Source organism: Meleagris gallopavo, chromosome 6 (genome assembly GCF_000146605.3).
Source record: "Meleagris gallopavo isolate NT-WF06-2002-E0010 breed Aviagen turkey brand Nicholas breeding stock chromosome 6, Turkey_5.1, whole genome shotgun sequence".
NCBI classification, from domain to species: Eukaryota; Metazoa; Chordata; class Aves; order Galliformes; family Phasianidae; genus Meleagris; species Meleagris gallopavo.
Genome location: NC_015016.2, coordinates 42,136,154 through 42,156,086, shown reverse-complemented (window position 1 = coordinate 42,156,086; position 19,933 = coordinate 42,136,154). Strand labels below are relative to the sequence as shown.

General features: G+C 41.4%; 1 protein-coding gene across 3 annotated transcripts in view; it reads left to right on the top strand.

Moving 5' to 3' along the window:
• The window catches only part of ULK4 (unc-51 like kinase 4), a 220,426-nt gene extending 201,117 nt beyond the window's left edge, over positions 1–19,309 (top strand). For 2 of the 3 annotated variants that reach the window (XM_010712967.3, XM_031553967.1), the window contains exons 36-37: positions 16,000–16,088; positions 18,651–19,309. In XM_010712967.3, coding sequence (XP_010711269.2) covers positions 16,000–16,088; positions 18,651–18,735 — 174 coding nt within the window. In that variant the 3' untranslated portion in view covers positions 18,736–19,309. The remainder of the gene's footprint in view (positions 1–15,999; positions 16,089–18,650) is intronic. The other variant, XM_019616587.2, reaches the window with a different exon arrangement.
• Positions 19,310–19,933: the final 624 nt, after the last annotated feature.

Genomic DNA, 19,933 nt, shown 5'->3' with positions numbered 1-19,933 from the left:
GCCTTTTAATTATGCAAATTTTCCTCTACTAACAGTGTATGCGCAGTGTTCTCACGAGTATTGTGGTTATGTTTTCAGATACATTTGCAACAAACATTTTCTAATTTTACATTTCTTATTTTGTATCCTTCTCTAAACTGTGATTTCTGCTTATTAAATGCTGTAATATCCTGGATTTAATGTACTTGCATGTCCTGTAGCAGTAACATTTTTCAATTTATGTGATGTCTTTATGAGAAGGTTTTGTTTCATTTAGGAAAAGAAGAAAGGATTAGTTTTTCTTGGCTTTGAGCATCCAGTCAGAAAACTCCCACAGTCCACACCCATTACAAAATTATCCTCTTCTCTTAAATAGTTTTGTGAATCTTAGTCCTCTGCACTGCCTTATTATCCTTTTAAAAAGTACTTCTCAGTGGTACTTTCATTAAGCAAGAACTAATAACCTACAATTTGTTCTCAGACTCAAAAGCTAGATATGTTAATTATATTTGTGTGCTTGTCATACGTGTGCTACAAATATATGGGAACATGCTCTTCAAAAACTTTTCTCCTTTTAATTTTTATGAGCAAATTCAGAAGTTAAGCCCTATAGGGAGTGTCACTGAGTGTCACTTTTTAGGATAGTCCCTCTGACATGCAAAACTTTTGAATTGAAATGTGATAATGAACAGACACAATCACTAATAACTGTCTTATCTGCAGGAGTTTTATCCAGGGTGTATTTCAAGAGAAATCGTAAGAAACCATTTCAAGGTGATGAAATGGCTTACCTCCAGGTGTGACATCCAGGAGAACTTCCAAATGTCTGTAGTTTTCTATATTTTATGGAATGCTTGTCTATAAACATTGAGGAAGAGATAATTTTGGTTATTGTTCATGTACTTCTAGCAATTTGATTATTGAGTTAGCTATCGTGGTCAGTTGTCTGGTTTATATTCTGATGTGTATATTTTTCAAATAATTGTCTTATAGAGACAAGAGTGTCATTCTGCATGCTCATAGACAGTCCTCTTTAATGATGTATCAGTTCATCAAATGAAAAACTGCATTGTTGGCAATGAAAGTAGTCATTCATTGCTATCTACAGAGCTTTGAGAAACTACTAAATCTTTGTATCAAAGATTCATCTCGTATGCTGACATAGGAAGTATTCCTCTGAAGAGGGAAAGTCTTATGCCACAAACTTCACTTTTCAGACTTTCTGACTTTGCTAGTAAAAGTTACACAGTTTTGTCATCTCAATCACTTTTTTTTAAATGTATAAGGAAATGTCTACAAATTGAGGTGTTACAAAAAGATGTTTTAGAGTAATTTAATTGAGTAGTAACAGGTCAGCTGCTCCTGGTCGTGATAGTCCGCAGTTGTCCAGAAATTCTAGAGGAACTCATGATGTTGCTTAGCCTGTAATTGTGGTATGCAACCTATCAAGTAAAATCTATACTAAAATTTTTAAAAGGTCTCCAGGGACCTGCAAACAACTAATTGACTTTTCTAAGACAGGACTGGTAGGTAATAAGGAAAGGACAGGTAAACAAAAGGTAAATATGACACCTTAAGTAATAGTCAGTATCACATCTGAAAGTGATTCAGTAGTTTGTGTAGAGTTATAATCTTTTTGATATAGTAGACTTGGATTTTTGGGCTTTCCATAAGGTCTCAGTAGGATAGGACATCCTTAAGCAACTAAGATGCTGGAAAAGGAGGGAGCAAAGTTCTTCTCAAGATTAATAACAGCTTAAATGATAAGAAATAATAAATGGTTAGTTTTTCACCATAAATGTGAATGATTCTCATAATCCTATCAAGATCTTTCCTATGGAATGTATTCATAAATTGTCTGAGTAAAGAGATGAACAGCAATGTGACAAAGGTTTTTAATAATAGAGAGTTATTTAAAACTAAGACTGACTGTGAAGAGTTGCAGACAAAATATTGATTGAATGGATGACAGAATTGCAGATAATATTCAGTATCATATCAGTAATGACAGATATTAATGTACATAGGGAAAAATCACCCTAACTATACAGACTTTGGAGCATGCATGATATTAGTCTAAGAAGTGTCTGTGGGACCAGAAGTAAGAAGCTTCCCTCTGAGTGGGTCAGCACCTCTCTTGGACTGCTGCTTGTTTTCTGTAATGATCACCAGCTTTTAATTTTGACGAGGATTGGCCTACTGTCATTTTTACAGTAGCCTGTCAGAGGACACGGGCTTTGTAAAAGCCTTTTGGAAATTTTGGCTTGCGTGATAGGAAGAAAAGTAAGCCTTATTCTTGTTGGAAAGGTGCTGGCATGTAGCAAAAGTGTATGCCAGTCCACTTACCATAATACTGTGAAAAAGGCTACTTGGTTGTGGCAAATTGGCATCTGGTGCAATATGCTTTAAGAGTCTGAAGGCACATGCTTTACCCAACCTAGTGTACTAAAGGACAGGAAAGAGAGGGCAAAGAGTGGCTCGAGGAAGACCCCTTGTCCTGAGTCACTTTTCTCTGATCGAACATCCCATTCATGTGATAGAGGAATTGGAGGATCATAGAATCATAAAATGACTTTGGTTGAAAGAAACCTCAAAGATCCTCTGGTTACAATCCCCCAGCCCATGGGCAGGATTGCCAGATTGTGCATAGAAGGGTACCACGAAGCACAATAGCTGCCTCCTGGCAGAGGGTGGCACCCCTCTTACAGACGACAGGAAATGTGAGAAGAAAGGGCTTCCTCTGTAGACCTTCTCTTTATGGATTCCATTGATTCGGGCATTTGCCAAATCTTGTGAATTTGGCCACAAACAGTCATCTCTATGTTCTCACCAACCATTTCACAGAGGGCTGTACCCAAGGCTTCCCCAAGGATGCTGAAAGAAGTGTCGATGGTGGTGTTACTTCTGTAATAATGTGAAGGAACCTTGTCCCCCCATTCCCCTCCCATAAATTATGCTTGCCGTTTTCATCCCCTAAGACAGTTATGCAGTATATCCCCTGAAACAAGTATGTGGGTGTCTACAGAGCAATGGCTAGCAAAACCGGGGGTGAACGGGAGCTGGAAGGGAGTGCACAAGAGGAAGAGAGTAGGAAAGAATCAGTAGGAAAATCACTAGTATCTTCCTGCAAGGTGTCCTCTTTCACAGCCTGTGGCTTTACTCTTCACCTCTGACTAAGAAACCTGTCTTGCTGTGCTGGGTGGCTTTGGCCTGCTATGAAAACCTGCTGTAGGGTAGTATTTAGAACCTACATGAATTTTTGGTGAAGTCATGGAGGGAGACGCCTGTAGATGGTCAGTACTTTTCAGTATTTAGAGACCATATTACCTCTTCCTGGACTAAGGGGCATTTTTGTCTGGATTTTTCCTGAGACCTAGCAAAGGAAAGAGGCTGCCATCCCTAGTAGAGCAGTGAACTCAGTAGAGGAATCCTTTGAAAGACTCAACAAAGGATTCCTCTAGCCTTTCCCATTTCATGCTTTCGTGGTTTCCTGTCTTACAGGTGGGAAGTAATTGCCATGGAGCTCAAAGGTTCCTGCTGGGAACCTCCTTGGGTCTTGGGTTAAGGGATGGAATGGCCTTGGGTTAAGGGGTGAAAGGAGTACCTTTGGGAGGGAATGGGGAAAGGAAGAAGGCTGACTGAGGGAAGAGGCTCTGCTCCTGCTGCATCAGTTGCTGTGTGCCCAACCCACTGATTTGTATGTAGGTAAGTCAGTTCATCTCCATGTGCTGGCTGTGGGATTGGTTTCCATTGTAGCCATTTGAAATGTAGTCATGTACTGGGAGCAAAGAGCTTTAGGCCTGGGAGGTGGACTCTTAGTCTGACCCAGTCCAGTAGTCAGCGAAGAGTAATCTTCGTATGTCATGCAGTTCATCTGTTCTAAGACCCATTAGTAAATGAAAAGTCATAGTATTAGGAGTTGCAAACTATTCAAACAAACACATGTAAATCAGCTGTAACTAGTAAGTATATTAAAATGATATATTTACCATAATCTGTAAGTGAAGCTAGAGTCTAAATTCACTGGTAAATAAATGTTTTGAAATGATTAGTTTGCCTTTATGAAATGAGAGAAGACTAAAGAGTGCTACGTTATGAGCAGCTGACATGTGATAATGACTGCTCCTTCAGAAAACCATAATAGGAAGCTGTCTGACTCGCTCACATCTAGTGATGGCTTCTCTGTAAATTATAAGTCATTAAAACCCAATATGTCTACCCTGGAAGTTAGTAATTTTTCCCTTACTGAAATACTTCATTTCAATTCTCCCTAGTAGTCTTTGAGTCTGAAACGCTTATTATAAGCAATTTAATGAAAGTAATTGTGATCTAAACCTGATCCAGCAAGCCAATGCCTTGTTTTGTATTACTGTATTGAGGGATAAAAAGTTGATTTAATTATTCTTGTTGTCAACTCATTCCTCGGTTTCACTGCAAACAGGGCCAAATTGGCTGGCAGTTCTGTGTTCTTAAGGCCTGTAAGAGTAAGAATATCACCTCTCTTGCACATCATCAGATGGCCACTAGATGGGTGATCTTTGTCTTGGATTGAATTTAAATCAGCAGTGTGGATGTGAAAGACTTGATATCTTGTTAACAATCCCTTGATCCACCCAGTTCCCCTGGGTGCTGTTTTAGAATGATAATCTCAATATTCTTCAAATCTTTATAAGCAATCAGCAGCTCTTAGAAGATAAAACTTTTTCCTGCTAGTTCTACCAAATAAAAAAAAAATACACACACACAAAAAACAAAACAAAACAAAACAAAAAAAAACCAACAGGTGAGCTAGAGGCTTTGATTAGACAGGTATTCTTTTTAAGTCAGGTTTAGTCATCTTAGATTTTGTTTCTGCATGCTTCAAAATGAGCTAACTAATTTAGATTGGATTGAGTGCTTGAAATAGAACAATAAATCTTTACTTTAATCTATGAAATTACTTTTAACCTGACATCAGTATAACTTCCAAGTACCTTAACCTTTTCCAGAAAGGATCGTGGATCTGATTAAACTTCAAAACTCCACCGTCTAGTTTACACAAAAATTTTCCTTAATAGTGTGCCAATCACACTACTTGTTCTGTGTACTGTGTGGTCAGGGGCTTTGTAAGATATTTACCAAAAGTTAGATTTTTCCAGTGTAAATAGGAAACTGAGTTTATTACTTTTCCTGGAACAAATATGAGATCATCATACCAGCTTTGTATTGTGACACGATTAAGTTTGTGCTGTGACTCAGTTACCTTGTCCTGGAGGACAAAGTTATCAAATTGACTGCCACTGTAGGTATGAGAGCAAAAGGCAGTATTGTGTGGCAGACATCCAGATGTTCGTTCTGAGTCTGAAAGCATTAAGTCTTGTCTTAAAAATGCACAACATGAGTGTATATGACTTCTTTTTAATGAGGATGTCTGCTTTCGTTTCCGTAACAGTGTTAATATTTAAATTATCGACCTAATCAGGTTAAGCGTATGGGCTGCACCATCTAATTTTAAGGCACACCTTGTTCACAGGAGTTGTGCAACATCAAACTGGAAACAATGATGTAATTAGCTGCCCATCAGCAAAAAATGTCTGGAGGGTTTTATCTACAAGCGTCTAGGATAAAACAAACTGCTTTATAAAGTTCAAAATGCTGTATGTGGATCCTGTGTTTGGATATTGTGTGTATTAGCAGTGATGATAATACTTGACAACTTTCTTCTCATAGTCACAAAGAAAACGAGGGGGAAAATACCCAGTTCACATCCTGATTAGATCATAGCTGAAAGCTGTGTTGTCGGCAGCCTTTTGTACACAGTTCGATAGGATTGTCTATTCAGCTGAAGCCAAAGCTGCAGCAGTGGCAGTGCTGTAAGCTAAGTGTAAGGTTCACCGTCTGATCTGCGTGGGCGAAGTTTCTCAGAACGCCTGCATTCATTAGGATTGCTTTTAGCCAGTGGTATCCATTTCTTGAACACCAATTTCACACACGAGATAAAAGCAAAAAGCCGATGCATGTGTAAAATAAGAGTATGTTTGTTCATCTGCTGGTACTCAAATATAACGTATTTTGAGATAACAAAAACTACAAAGAGGAATTTTCTCCCTGAAAGACTTAATAATACAACTCAAGATTGAAATTTAACTTGTCTCAGCAAGCGTCTCATGGCCAAACAAACAATGCATCACAAAGCTGGTTAATGTTGAGCCACAGCAGCTGGGCTCACATTTATTATACTTTTCAATAGAACTTGCTTGACAATTTTACATAAAAGTCACTTCCTAAATTTTTTTCTTATTAGACATTGCCTTCTAGGCTGCTTGTTCAAGATAAGCATCAAAATGATGGTTAGTCTTCGTTGTATTACAGAGTTACAAAGAGAAACAATCAGTTTGTTTTCCAGTGAATGTTCTATTCAAATTAAACTGTTTACTTTCTATAGGAAAAAGGCTTCTTAGTATGACAATTCTGTGTTTTGTGTCTATGGAAGGCCAAGATTTTCCCTTTGTTGTGGACTTGTTTCTTCGCCAAGAAAGTTCTGTCTTTTCGGTTTTCTGCCTCTTAATCTCCACCTTAAGTGACAAAGGTGTGTGAGCTCAGTGATGTAAGAAGGGATTTTATTCTCCTGTTCCTGCTGTGGGGTGTCAGGCACCATTGGCAGTGAAATGCAGCAGCCAGCTAGGGCAGTGGTTTTTACCTTAAAAACAAAACAAAAAAACATGGCAGCTAAACCCAGAAAAGTTCATTTGTCAAGGCCCTTGGACCGCGTTGCTAGTAGATGACATAATTAATTTCAATTTGGATGTGTTTTATAGAAATAAAGATGCACTAAAAATGTTGCACTAGCATCTTTCCTCTGTCGGTAGTTCAGTATTATAACATTTACAGAGCTTTCAAAATAAGAACTTCCATCACAGTACCCTCAGAGCACAGATGTTGAAGGAGCTGTTGACCCCTTGCTTGGCAGTTCATTCTCCCTTGCCTGATACAGCCCAGCTGATTGTTGCTCCCAAGTCTTCTGCAGCATGGGATGCAATGGGTTATTGTAAATCACCATCAGCGGTAGTTTGAGTTAGCCGACTTAGTGGGTGTGTGTGTAGATGTCACATTCTAGCTAAGTGCTTGGTAATTTCTTCAATTGTTTAAACCCAAGTGCTTGTGATTATTTACTTAATTGCATGGTTTCCATTTAGCTAGAATTTGTTTGAATACACAATGCAGAAGATAAGCTGGAGTATCTGTGATAACTCAGTACCAGACAGCCTTCTGTGTGGTGGGGAAGAACAATTTAAGTAGCTAGCATGTAATTTTTTTGTTCTTTCCTTGACACTGTGATAGGTACTTCCTTACTTTCTCCCACTTAGGTGATCACAGCTGGGCAGTGAAACCAGAAGGAAATATCCCCCATGCCCATGAGCTGCACACACAGTCCCCCTCCTCATTCTATCTGCCATCAAGTATTTCTGCAGAGTTGTCTTGTGCTGCCCTTCTTTTTGAACTGTCAGGGATGAGTTACCAGCAGCTTGAGTTTGCCCTTAAATAAAATGAACCTTGGACTTCCATGACATCTTTTATCAACAGTAATACAGTACATTACCATTTGTGTCATTGGTTAATGACATCATGTTGGACCTGCAGTCGCCGTATCTTTTCGCTTTTGTTGTTGATAGAAGACTGCCAGGTTGAAGAGCTTGATCCTTCTTGCTCCCTAGCATAATAAGAGCACTTCTTGCATGAGTTGGAAATGTCAGCTGATAAGAAAAGATTAAGATGACTGTAAAGCACTGTACTGAGAGTAAAAAAAAAAAAAAAAAGGACAATTTATCTTTTCTTTGCAAGTTTCTGCTCTAAATCATTTAACCTTGTCTTGAGGCCCTTTTGTTTTTCAGTTGCAGCAAAGAAATTCTGCAGTGTTTACACTTATCTGTTTCTTGAAATATGACTATAAAGAACTGGAAGATGGTATTATGTTAGGGACAGCTGCAAGGATTTCTTTCATCTACACACTGCGAGAAGCTGGAACATAGTGAATTGACAAAGGCACAGGAAAACTGCTCAGGAATCTATTCATGACTGATGAATGTGGTCATCAGCAAGTGTGGGTACCTGTGAGCTGAGATAGGAAGAGGAAAATGGGTATGTAGTTATGAGATCACTGGCTGCTTGATAGCACTAAACCAGCAGTACTCAGGGTGAAGCACATGGAGTCCAAACAGAACAAAACAGCTAATAGTGACGACATCCAGAACGTGAGTGACAGAGAACTTGTGCTTTTCTGCAGGAGGAGCTGCAGTGAGCAGGGATGAACCTCTGGTGTAAACTCTTACTTGCAAGTTGGCATATAGAGGTATTAATTCTTTTTAGTCTGTTCATTTGGAATGAGTAGTGCAAGTCTGGAAATGTGCGTGTCTGCCTTGGGTGCAGAGTTGGGCTGCCATTTTGGTGATTGTTCATGACTGATATTAAAGTGTTCGGTCAGTCTGTACTGGATGGTCTCTTATAACGAGGGGAATCAAGTATGGAACCTGCTCTTGAGAGAGCAGCAAGAAGGAAAAGTATTTATTCCAGCAGCTGGCAAGCTGTGGACTTGTGCACCTGTGAAGTTTCTTACCTCCTTCTTTGGAAATGCATTCACTTTCTGAGAGCCATCTGTAGGGATTAGCTGTGCTGGTGTTTGGATGCTGGGAGCCCAGTATGGTTAGGAATAGATACAGGAGCCATCCAGAAAGCAGAACTGTCATGGTCAGCAGTGAGAAATGCGCTCTGTTTTCACATAGACAGATGTTTTTCTTCTGATTGTACAGTGAAGCCAAGCATTCTGAAACCTGCTACCTGTTTATTTGATTCATCATTCAAGGCCAGCGTAATTCCCAGTGACTATCATTGTTATTTTTTGTTATGGAGTCCTAATTCATTGTTTCTGCAAGCACAAAAGTATTGTTGGACTCGTTTGGTGTTTTGGTGCACTGTAATTTTACATAGAGCAATTCTTTTGAGATTGCCCAGCTGTGTCATCTGTTGGGCTCATCACTATTACTTCCTTTTGACCTCTTCTCTGTAATTGCACATGCGTGACTTACTGGCTGCTGTAAAGATACCTAAATTCAACTGTGCTCGTTTTAAAAAAAGAACCAAACAAACAGAAAAAGTGGATAGACCAAAATGATTCTTTTTGAGGTCAGAGAGGACCAACTGTGTAGCTGTTTGCTTTCTGCCAGGCAGCCAGAGCCATCTGTCACATGACAATGAGCAGACAGATTTTTAGAAGTTCATTTGTTTTTATGACCGTTTCACAATTTTATGCAAATTGAACCATTACATAAAGCGTAATTTCCCTCAGAAATAGATGGTTTAGAGACTTATATCCCTGTTCAGTCATTTACATATTCCGTTGCTTTTTATACAAAGAATAAAAATGATGCCTTTCTCCTCTAATAAAAACTGTTCAGACCCATGTTTTGTCTTTTTTTACTGTATGAAGAACCATTCATTTTTGGTACTAAAAGAAAACGTCAAGTTTTACGTGTCCATAGAAATTAAGCCTATAATAGCCTATAAAACCTATAAGGGTTATGAAGGAATTAATGTTTAATGCTTTAGTATTTAGCTTAAACTCATAGTCTGTAATGATTTTTAAGATTTTGTTGCTCTTTTTATTCTTCAAGTATTTGTTTTTCATATTCTGTATTTTTAATATAACTCCTGATATTCCTTCTATTCTTGGAATGGTAAATCTAAAACCTGAAGTCAAGTTGTACAGGTTTTCAGTTGTTGGGGTCCTGTGCTCAAGGCCATATGATAACCAATGTGAGCACGAAGTTCTTCTGCTTCATCCTCAGCAAAAGTTAACGTTATATAAAGGTTCTGCCAGGGGAAGCCTGAATTGCACCAACAATTCTGTAAAAGGACAATTTGACAGTATCCACTCAAATACGGCTTCATCATGGCATAGTAGTCTGTATTTTTATGAGGAGCATTTTAAAGCAAGACCAGCTTTCTCTGTTGTTGTTCTTGGGTTTCTTTTATTTTTTAATTTTTTGAGGCTATGCATTAAAACTCAAATTTCTCCAGTGAGTTGTAAGTATTTGGCAGTTCATAGAGATTTAGTCAGTTCCTTTTTGCATCACAGGCATGGCTGCTCAAGTGTTTGCATCCTTGGATATGTGTAGGCATTAATGAAATTGGTACTTGCTTGGTTGCTTTCATACTTTTCCTGTATAGTAATTGCCATTTAAAGGTCAGCACTTTCCAATATATATTCTGGGTGTCACCTTTTTTCCTAATAGTGAGAAGATGAGTTATCTGTAGTAATGATTCTTATCCATACATGCATAGAAACATTTGAAATAATTTTGAATCACCATAGCATGAAGTATGGTAGTGAAAGATCTGGGGTCAGTTGTATTTATTGCTATGCCCAGAAAAGGAGGCCATCCCTAACTTCTGGAGCATATATCAATTAAATTTGGGTATAATTCCAAACTGTGTAGTCAGGCTGTTTTGTGGTTTCATGGGAAAATATAAATGGTAGATTTATCCTTTTTCTTTTGTATGGGAGAATTCATATGAGACCAGCAGGTATCTAGGAGTTGTTGGTCTCTTCAGATACAGTGAGACCTATGAGAGGCTTGCCAGTGTGTACAAGCTCTGTCCATGGCCCTTTTTGCTAAAGCTGATATTTGGGCCCAGCAGGGAATGCTTGGGCAGACTGAAATTAGTCTGAATTGATACCTCATGGAACTGTCAGCATGCAGATGATGGATGAACCTGTGTTTGTGGATAAGGTCACCAGCAACACAGTGGCAAGTGTTTATTTTAATGTCATGTTGATGCTGGGCTTACTAATGTGCACTATGGAACAGGCTGCATATATTGGAACGGCAGCGCAGGGAAGTGGTGGAGTCACCAACCCTGGAGGCATTCAAGAAATGTGTAGATGTGGCACTCAGGGATGTGGCACTCAGGGATGTGGTTAGTGGGCATGATGGGGATGGGTTGAGGTTGGGCTAGATGATCTTAGTGGTCTTTTCCAACATTAATGTTTCTATGATTCTGTGTGTAACGTAACCCTGCAACAGTGTGTGGAAGTCTTCTCTGGCATCTTGAAGCTACCGTTCGCCGGACAGGACTGTGGGTTACTTTTGCTGATGGAGTTGCTGTGGCCAACTGGTTCTAAAGGATGTAAAGAGATAGCCCTGTCCACCTCCACTAAGTCAAATCTTCTGAATTCAGTTGTAGAAGATAGAAGCTGTGATAATATCTATTTTCTGAGTTATAAAGAGGGTTATAAAGGTTATGAAGCGAAAGGTGTCAAGGAACACTCAAAATCACGGAGTTGTAGAATGGCTTGGGTTGCAAGAGACCTCAAAGATCATCCAATTCCAACCTCAGTACCAAAACCAATTAATAGTGATACAATGGGAGCAGACCTGCCTTGTCTCACTCAACAGGCCCTTGAGGCAGCGTGCTCAGCCTGCCTGGAGCCCGGCTGTCTGCAAGTTAGCAGTGAAAACTGCTTTAAGCTTGGAATAAACCCACACACCTACAAATTACAAGACAACAAAACACATTGGGTGAAATCTTGGCCTTATCAAAGTCAAATGGAGCTTGCTGCTGTCTTCAGCATAACATGAATTTTATTCATAAAAAGGAAAAAAAAGATTTTTGAATTCTAAAATCAGAGTTAAACTGTCTGATGTAGGGGTTTTTTGTCACAAATACCTGCTTGTTTTCACATGTATTTGCAGGATCTGAAGGCCACAGTGTCTTTGTGTCTGCAATCCCTGGCTATAGTAGTACTTGCCAAAGCACACCTGGAACACTCATGCGTTTGTAACTTTCATTTCTTGTTTTTATGGTCCAGCAACATTGCTCAGACCTGTTCAGATGAGTTGGCAGTTAGTAACATAAATATAACTCGTCTGACTTGATTTGTTCTTCCCCCACACATTCCGTCTGTCTCTCTGCGGTGAACCATTTGTAGAGAGAAGAGAAGCAAGGAAGCCTGCTCTGATGGGATGGATGTCACAAAAGTGCTCAGTCCTTACTATGAATCTCATACATCACGGGGAGCAACAGTACTGTGCAGCCACCCTTGTGAGCACTCCCACCTGCACTAATCTCTCCTTGAGCGTATTCTTGGTCACAGAGCCACTCTGTAAGAGGCAGTGGCTGAGTGTTACTGTCCGCAAATGGTAAATGACAAACCAAGGAATGCACTTTGTTTGATTCCTGCACTGCCTGCAAATAGCTCGGAGAGACAGACTGGAAGAAAAAGTCCATCTCAGGACATTTAAAGATACAAGAGGTCAGCAGCACGGGGAGGTTTTCTTCTCCAGTCCCATTTCCAATGATGCTATTCCATTCACTTATTCACTGGGCTGTCACATTGGCTGTGGCAATGCTTTGACAACACTGTATTTTGTGACATTGTTTGTTCATGTCCTACATAGAACCTCAGGTAGTGCACGGGGAAGAAATGTGATTGTTCTGATTGCAGCATGAGCCAAAGCTCTTGTTCACAGAAGGTCCTTTGAGGTGCTTAGTGCTTGGGTACATGTTGCTGTCACAGTGATTCTAAACCTGTGAATGTCTGATGTTTGGTAAACCAGCCCATATACTGACGGTGACTGCCCCCATTGCTAGCAAAGCTGAGTGAGAAATTCAGCTGATAATTGGCTTAATTGCATTTAAAGCTTGAGGAAAAAGTAGGAAGCATCACTTTGAGATTAGAACATTGAGCCACATTTAGGAAAGAAAGCCAAGTTCATGTGAAAGAGCATTTATGAAGCAGCCTGCTTGTGTCTGTGCGCCATTGCTTCACAGAGATCAGGCCTGCAGTCTCTTTAAACCTCCAAAAAGCAGAACGGTTATCTATGATCCTTGTTGGTCCCTTCCAAATCTGCATATTCTGTGCCTCTATAATGATGTCTTTCTCTTCAAAATGGTGACAGAGCAGCTAGCCGCAGGATCATTTTTAACTCAGTCCTACGTTACTATTTTTGTGAGTTTTGACTAATGAGGGAAAGTATGGTGAAACCAGAGGCCCTAAGAAAATTAATTCTCTTAGATCTCCATGTTTTCTTGAAAAATGACTTGCAAAAATTTCTTGGGCCAAAAATCGAAGACTTCTCAGTTTATTAGCAAAGAATCATCGAGTCACAGAATCGTTAAGGTTGGAAAAGGCCTCTAAGACTATCTAGTCCTACTGCCAACCCATCACCACCATGCCCACTAACCATGTCCCTCAGTGCCACAAAAGCATTCTTCCTTTGGGTGCTTCATGCTGTCCCCTTTCCTGCACTCACCCTCAGCAGCCCCACAATACCTGGACAGTTACTCTCAAGTGTAAGTAATACTGATCTTTACATATCAATTACAGAATTCTTTATGACTCATCCTTGCTGAATAGAACTGAAGGAAGGAAAGCTTTGGAATGGCTATTAGCTTAATAAAGAAAAGCCATTTTGAAATTATTTTAAAATTGCAGAGAATATGCAACTAAACTGTGATTTTAATTACATTTTAAATTAATGGAACAGCTATTGATTAGTGATTAAGTATGTGCTATAGCCAGCCCTGACAAATCAGCATTGTTACGAGAGATCATTAAAGAAGTTGTTAAAATTCTAACTGAAGTAGAACTGCTGTGGATAAAGGATACGGAAGTGCTGGGAAGGAGAAGAAGAAAATGAAATGCATGAGAAGTACATGTGGCTCCAAAAAGTTTGATTGCTGACAGCTTGATGTGTTAACTTATTTTTATTTGTGGAACAAAATGAAGACAAAAACTGAGCAATCTTTTAATACGTTAAGAAGTCTGCAAAGTGCTGCTGATCCAGTTCCTGCCTTGGGATGCCACCTGCACTCCTGGCAATGCATCACTGCAGTGCTATCTAGGTAGGGGAGATTTAGGCTAGATATTAGGAATAAATTCTTTACTCAGAGAGCAACAAGGCCCTGGTACAGCTGGTACAGCTGGTACAACTATCCAGAGAAGCTGTGGTGCCCCATCCCTGGAGGCACTCAATGCCAGCCTGGATGGGCCCTGGGCAGCCTGGTCTTGTTGGTTGGCAGCTCTGCCCATGGCAGGGGATTGTGGCTGGGTGGTCTTTAAGGTCCCTTCCAACCCAATCCAACCCAACCCATTCTGTGATTCTATGATGATAATGGCACGAGGCATGCTGCAACACAGGCAAACTTGTAGTCAGATCCTAAAATTCCATAGGACGAAGTCATTAATTGAAGCAGAGTTTCAGAATTAAAAGAAAAAGAAAACAAAAAACTGATATAAGGTATTATAATTGAGCATGCTTTGAACGGTTGATGTATAATGCACAAAAGACAAGTTGTTAAAAAACACTAAGGTGGTACAGCTTTCAGCACTTAAGCATTAGGGTTTATTAGAACTAGAGATACCAGCAGCCTTTGTTTGACATCTTAACTCCATGAAGCATGATCCAGGTTTCAGTGACTGTTCTGCTATGACCTCTTTTCCTTCAAGTGTGTGGGATAAATGGGGGGAATGAGCATGAGGGGTACCTCGGAGTTGGTTGGAAGTGTTCAGTAGAGGCTAGGAGCTCTCCCTGGGGAGGAATAGCAGTGTCTTGTGGTTGGAGCACTTTGCTCTCTCAACAGCCTGTTACAGTTTTGTCTTTGTCTGAAATTCAGAACTCAGATTACAAGATGTCTTTTGCAGCTATGGGATGTGAATTAAAGGCGAGTGGGTTACTGAAATATAATGGATTGCTGAAATATAAATCAAAGGGTTCTGAAATGACCTCAGGAGAGTAAAAATGCCCAATAACGTGTAATCAGAATTTACTAATGATTTATATTTAGGTAATGAGGTCACTGTTTTTTTTCCCCGACACACAGGATAGATTTTAGTGCACTACAGACAGATCTCTATTCCTGCTAACAACAGGATGTTCTGATTACAGTTGTAGTGACTGAGAATCATTGCTGATAAATGGTGGGGGTGGCAGCTCTAAGTACAGCTTCTCGTGTAATTTAAAAGGGAGACTCAAAGACATGTTGCTTGATCAGTGGTAAATAGGACCAGCCATGGCATGCTAAGGCTTAAAAGTCCTTGCCAGATTTTGGGATTAGAAGTTGTTGTTTCAGGCATTAACTCCTCCAGTATCAAAAGAATCAGCTGCTCTGATCCTCTCCTTTTCCTTTCTGTTTGGCCAAGATTTACTTACCTTTGCAAGCAGGAACTGATATGCAACACTTTGCTTCCTCCTCCCCCCCAGTTTTGTGATAGGACTGCTGCTTCAGCAAGCTGTTAGGTGTCCAGTGTCTGTGCCACAGTGCTGAGCAGGTTAAAGCTGTGTCCCCGTGGCCTTCCCATTCACTCTGCCATTGGATCAGGGAATGTGCAGCTGCCTGTAGCTGTGTGGCTGTGTTGTGTAAGGCTGGAGACCTCATAAACCAGCTGTTACAGATGAGTGAGAGAAAGCAGTCACAGCAAATTCAGCTGTGATCAGGATGCTCTTGATACTGAAGGATATACAGCCTGGGTCATTCATTGCCTGCTCTATAGGAGACAGCCCTGTGCAGGCAATATTCCAAATGAATGGTGAGCAGCAAGAAACAACTGAAATGCAGTTCTTTCCACTGTAGCGACTTTCAACCTGAGAAAACCCCACATGTCCTGATGTTAAGACTGTTATAGGCTTGGTTGTTTTTTTCTAGGGTCCCCCTGGAATTCAGAATCAATAGGTTTGTATTTGCAGTGGTCCTAAGGATGAAATCAGGGTTGGCAGACTGTGATGTGTGAACTCACACACATATGCAGGCGCTCAGAAAAAGAACGGATTTTGTTAATTAAGCTGAGACATTTTAGACAGCCTGTGCCTAAACTTCAGTCCTGTTTGGTAAAAGGGACTTTTCTCTTGGGTGTCTTTAGTGTCACATTCCATTTACAAGGGTAACAAATGCTGTAACTTGTTTCCCTCTTTCCTATCCCACAGAAAATGACAGAGAGGAATTTCTTTCTATGCCTTTGATAAGCTTTCTTTCTTTTTGTTCCAGATAACTTCAAACGAGAAGTGCTCGGAGAGCCTGAAGAGTGATGGCGATGCTCTGCTCTGTGCTCTGCAGAGCCTGGCCCAGCCTGCCAGGTGCGTCCCCTCGGGCTTCGGGGCTTTCAGGATGGGAGCTCTCCGCCTCCTGTCTGCCCCGACTTCTTCCAGCATCGCCTCCTGCAGTAGAGGCCCCTCAGGTTTCCACCCTTGGCCCCCTCCATCACAGCTCTGTGGCGGATCTGTGGCCCGCTTTGATCCCAGCTGTGGCTGGCCACAGTCAGCTGCACCGCCAGCCTGTGCTGGTGCACATCTGTCATGTTAAACTTGTTTTTTTTTTTATTTTATTTCAAACAATCAGTCTCTTTTATAACCGGATACTGGTCCGTGTTTCTTGGCATAGTGGGCGAGATGCACAATGTGGTAGTTGTGCCCTGTTTTAAAGTAACCAAACTGTGTGGTATGCTTGCAAGCTGATTTTTTTTTTCTAAATATGCCGCTGAAGAACAGGGATGCTTTTGTTTGCAAATACCTGTGGCTTTCCAGCAAAGGCATGAGGCTGTGGGCACTGCCAGGGCTTCTTCTGCAGGAACAGAGGTGCTGGTCCCAGCAGCTTGGCCAGACCTCAGCTCCTCTCCCTTGGACTTTCCCTCACCTAATCCCCCCCCTTGGATGTATAAATGAATGAATTGCTGTTCTCTGCACCCCAACTGCAGGCCGTTAGGCTCCATTTTGCTCCTGGTGAAAATAAATCAGAGATGGTATTTTTTAGATCAATTCTTGAAACACTCAGTGCTCTCTGCGCTCCCGAACACAGGCGGTGGTCTGGGATGACTCCTTGATGTCACCCTGTGATGGGAGCAGGGACATGAATAGAGAGGAAATGGTCAGGAAGTGGTGAGTTTGAGGATCTGTGTGCTGAGACACACCAAGCCCATCCTGAACAGCTGCTGACTCACCTTTTTTGTATGACATGGTAAATTATCCAACTAACAAAATGACAGCTCTCCCTAAGGGAGACGCTGGCACTGCCACTGAAGATGACAGTGATGTGACAGTGGGAAAAGAAGATTTTTTCTTGTTTTAGAACGTTTTCAATCTCTTTCACTGCATTTCAGCGTTAAATGCGCTGCGCAGCCCATCCAGCAGCCAGCTCTGAGTCTGCCTTTCTGATCTCCTCTAATTGTTATCTGCACAATTCTGTACTCAGAAAACCACATGCTACAGAGTCCAGAATAAGCAGCAGTCTCTCGTTTGACTGAAGACGCTCAGGAGATGAAATCATAGGTCAGGCTCCTCTGCTTGCAGCAGTGGCAGGAAGGCTCCCAGGAGCTCATGGATTTCATTTTCCCTCCTCCCATTCTTTAAGGAAGGCACATCTCTGTCCATTCACCTGCTGAGGAGCCTGGGAGGGATCTAGCCTGGGTCTCAAGCATGGACAAATGGCTTACAGGTAGACAGGAAAAGGCTGGGGTTAGCATGCTCAATCAACTGTAGCCAAGTGGCCTTTCCGTATATGGACATTACAGACATTCTGCCATCTCCTCAAACTCCCTCTCCTGTGCCATCTTCCCTAGAATATCCCTTGTCACCTACTCATTTCAGCCTCCTCTTCTCACCTGTGCTTTGAACCCTGCTAAGAAGCCTTTCCAAACTTCATGCCAAATTGGAAACACGAGCAGCCTGAACTCCCAGGCCCTGCCACCCACATACCAGCACTAGGTCGGAGTGGGTGAGGCGTGTTTTTGCTTCGCTTGTTTTTCACAGACCGGTTTCTCCTCTTTCAGCGCAGCAGAAGGAAGACAACAACCAAGCAGTGCCATTGCTGGCAGGGACACAGCTGGGCAGCAAGCTGCTCTCGGTGCTCTCCTGCAGCCTTGTAGCAGCTGCCTCTTGCCAAACTCTCTGTTACGTATTGTTGGCTAGTCAGAACAGGCAGCCTTGGGGTTGGTACGTAACCAACCCATCATGCTTAGTAGTGAGGTGGAATTCAATCTGAACTTCGAACTGTGGGGTCTTAGCAGTGCATTCCTCAGTTGTCAACATGTGTTTGTTTCAGGTAACTGAATTGTCTGCTTTAAACTGATGCTTGTTAAGAAATCGGTTCACAATGTGGACTTTGGGATTTCATGTGCATCTTTGGGATTTCATGGGCAGTTTTTGTGTTCCCCAGAAGACAGTGTCAGTAGGTTTGTCATTAGCAGCAACAAGGGAAGCTGCAAGTTGGCCTACTGCTGTACTTCCTGTGTTAATAATGAAGGATGGCAGCTTATAAAAAAAAACAAAAACAAACAAACAAACAAACAAAAAACCCAAAACAACTGCTTGTTTCTGCATGGGAGAAAGCAGAAGTGGAGTCATTTCCCTGTCAAGCTGTGCGTGTGTGGGATTCATGGGGACGTGGTAGATTTTATCTTTCTGTTCACAGAGGAGATTGAGCAAGGCAGCAGTTACTGTGAATTTAAACTGGAACTCGTTTTTACACAAGATCTGCTGCAGGATAAAACCACTAGTTGCGTGTCCTTGCTCAACAGGAAAATGGGGTAAAGTTACTCAGTGGGTGATGCTGAGAATTTTCCAGCATAGATAATTGCAAATGGGGATTTCAACAAAATGTTTTCCCTTGAAAGTATTTAACAGTTGTCACTGTTCAATTCCTAGCTCTCACGCTGATGTTGCTGTTGCCTCCCTGGCATCTGAAATTCTGAAAACAGTGGCACATGAAAATCCAAAGCTGACCAAGTGAACTACTTTTGACCAGCCCACCAAAATGCGCAGCTCTTTGTGATGCTCAACACTGTCCTGAATCAACATCTTCACACAAGCAGAGCAGTCCTAACTCACTCAGCGAACCAGTGAGTCACTGCAGTGTCTGAGCACAGGCATGGGTTTGGCTTCTTCAGAAGGAACAGCTTCCTTTTTATAGCCCCTTATGGGTGAATTCTTGATCACTGTTTTATCTTGCTGGCAGTGTGTGATGTAGTGTGAGTACTTGACAGCTAGAGTTTGAGAAGTGTAAATAAAATAAATAGTTTCGTTTCACAGTATGGGCTGCAAGTGTTTCACTATTCTAAGGTGTGTTAGGAATGTGACATTGGTGTGTTAAAGCAACTGCATGGTGCTGCCACACCTAGAAGGCAGGGACTTTCCTGAGTTGCTGATACCAGCCCACCTTTGGACAGCCTTTTCTCTAAGCGGGGAAGCAAACCAACAATACAAGGTAAACAAACTGACTTCACCTTGTACTTTCTACTGGAATTGCTTTCTTACAAAACCTCTACTGTCACTGTATCTATCCCTTTTTAAAGCCTGACAGCTGGAATTAGAGCTGGAGGTTTCAGAAAGGAAGAAAATCCTGCACATTATTTGGTGAAATGTTTTATAAAAACCTTCTAGTGCACATGTTGCTGGGAGGAGTGAAACTGGGTTACTCAGTGAGATGTCACCATAGCTGCAGTTTGTCTGCTCTGTAAGCAGAGGAAAGTACTTTTGTAGTTTGCTTCAGCTCTCATCTCCTTGGGATCCTACCTTGAGCTGTGATCCTTTACAGCTTTTTCCCCTTGTGATCTTCTGCTGGCAAGCTGCTGCTCTGAGGCAGGATGAGCACTCTGGGCAGAGGCTGGTGACAGCTGCAGAGTGCAGATGTGCACAGTCTATAAATTAGCCAGCAGTTAAGAACAGCATTACCCACTTCCAGCTGCACAGGTGCTGCCTCTAGAGAAAGCAAGCTGCATGCAGGTCCTATCTCAAGTGGGAACTGAAGGCTGAGTACACCTGAAAATGAGTTAAAGCTAGTGGAGCAGCTGAGAGTTGTGAAGGACCTTCTCCCCCTCATACTGACAGTATGCTTCTGACATATGCTGCTTCGTACTTTTCAATTGATTTTTTGACCATAGGACAGTATGTGCCTTGCAGGCCAGGCACTAAGTGTAGCTGCCTCGCTG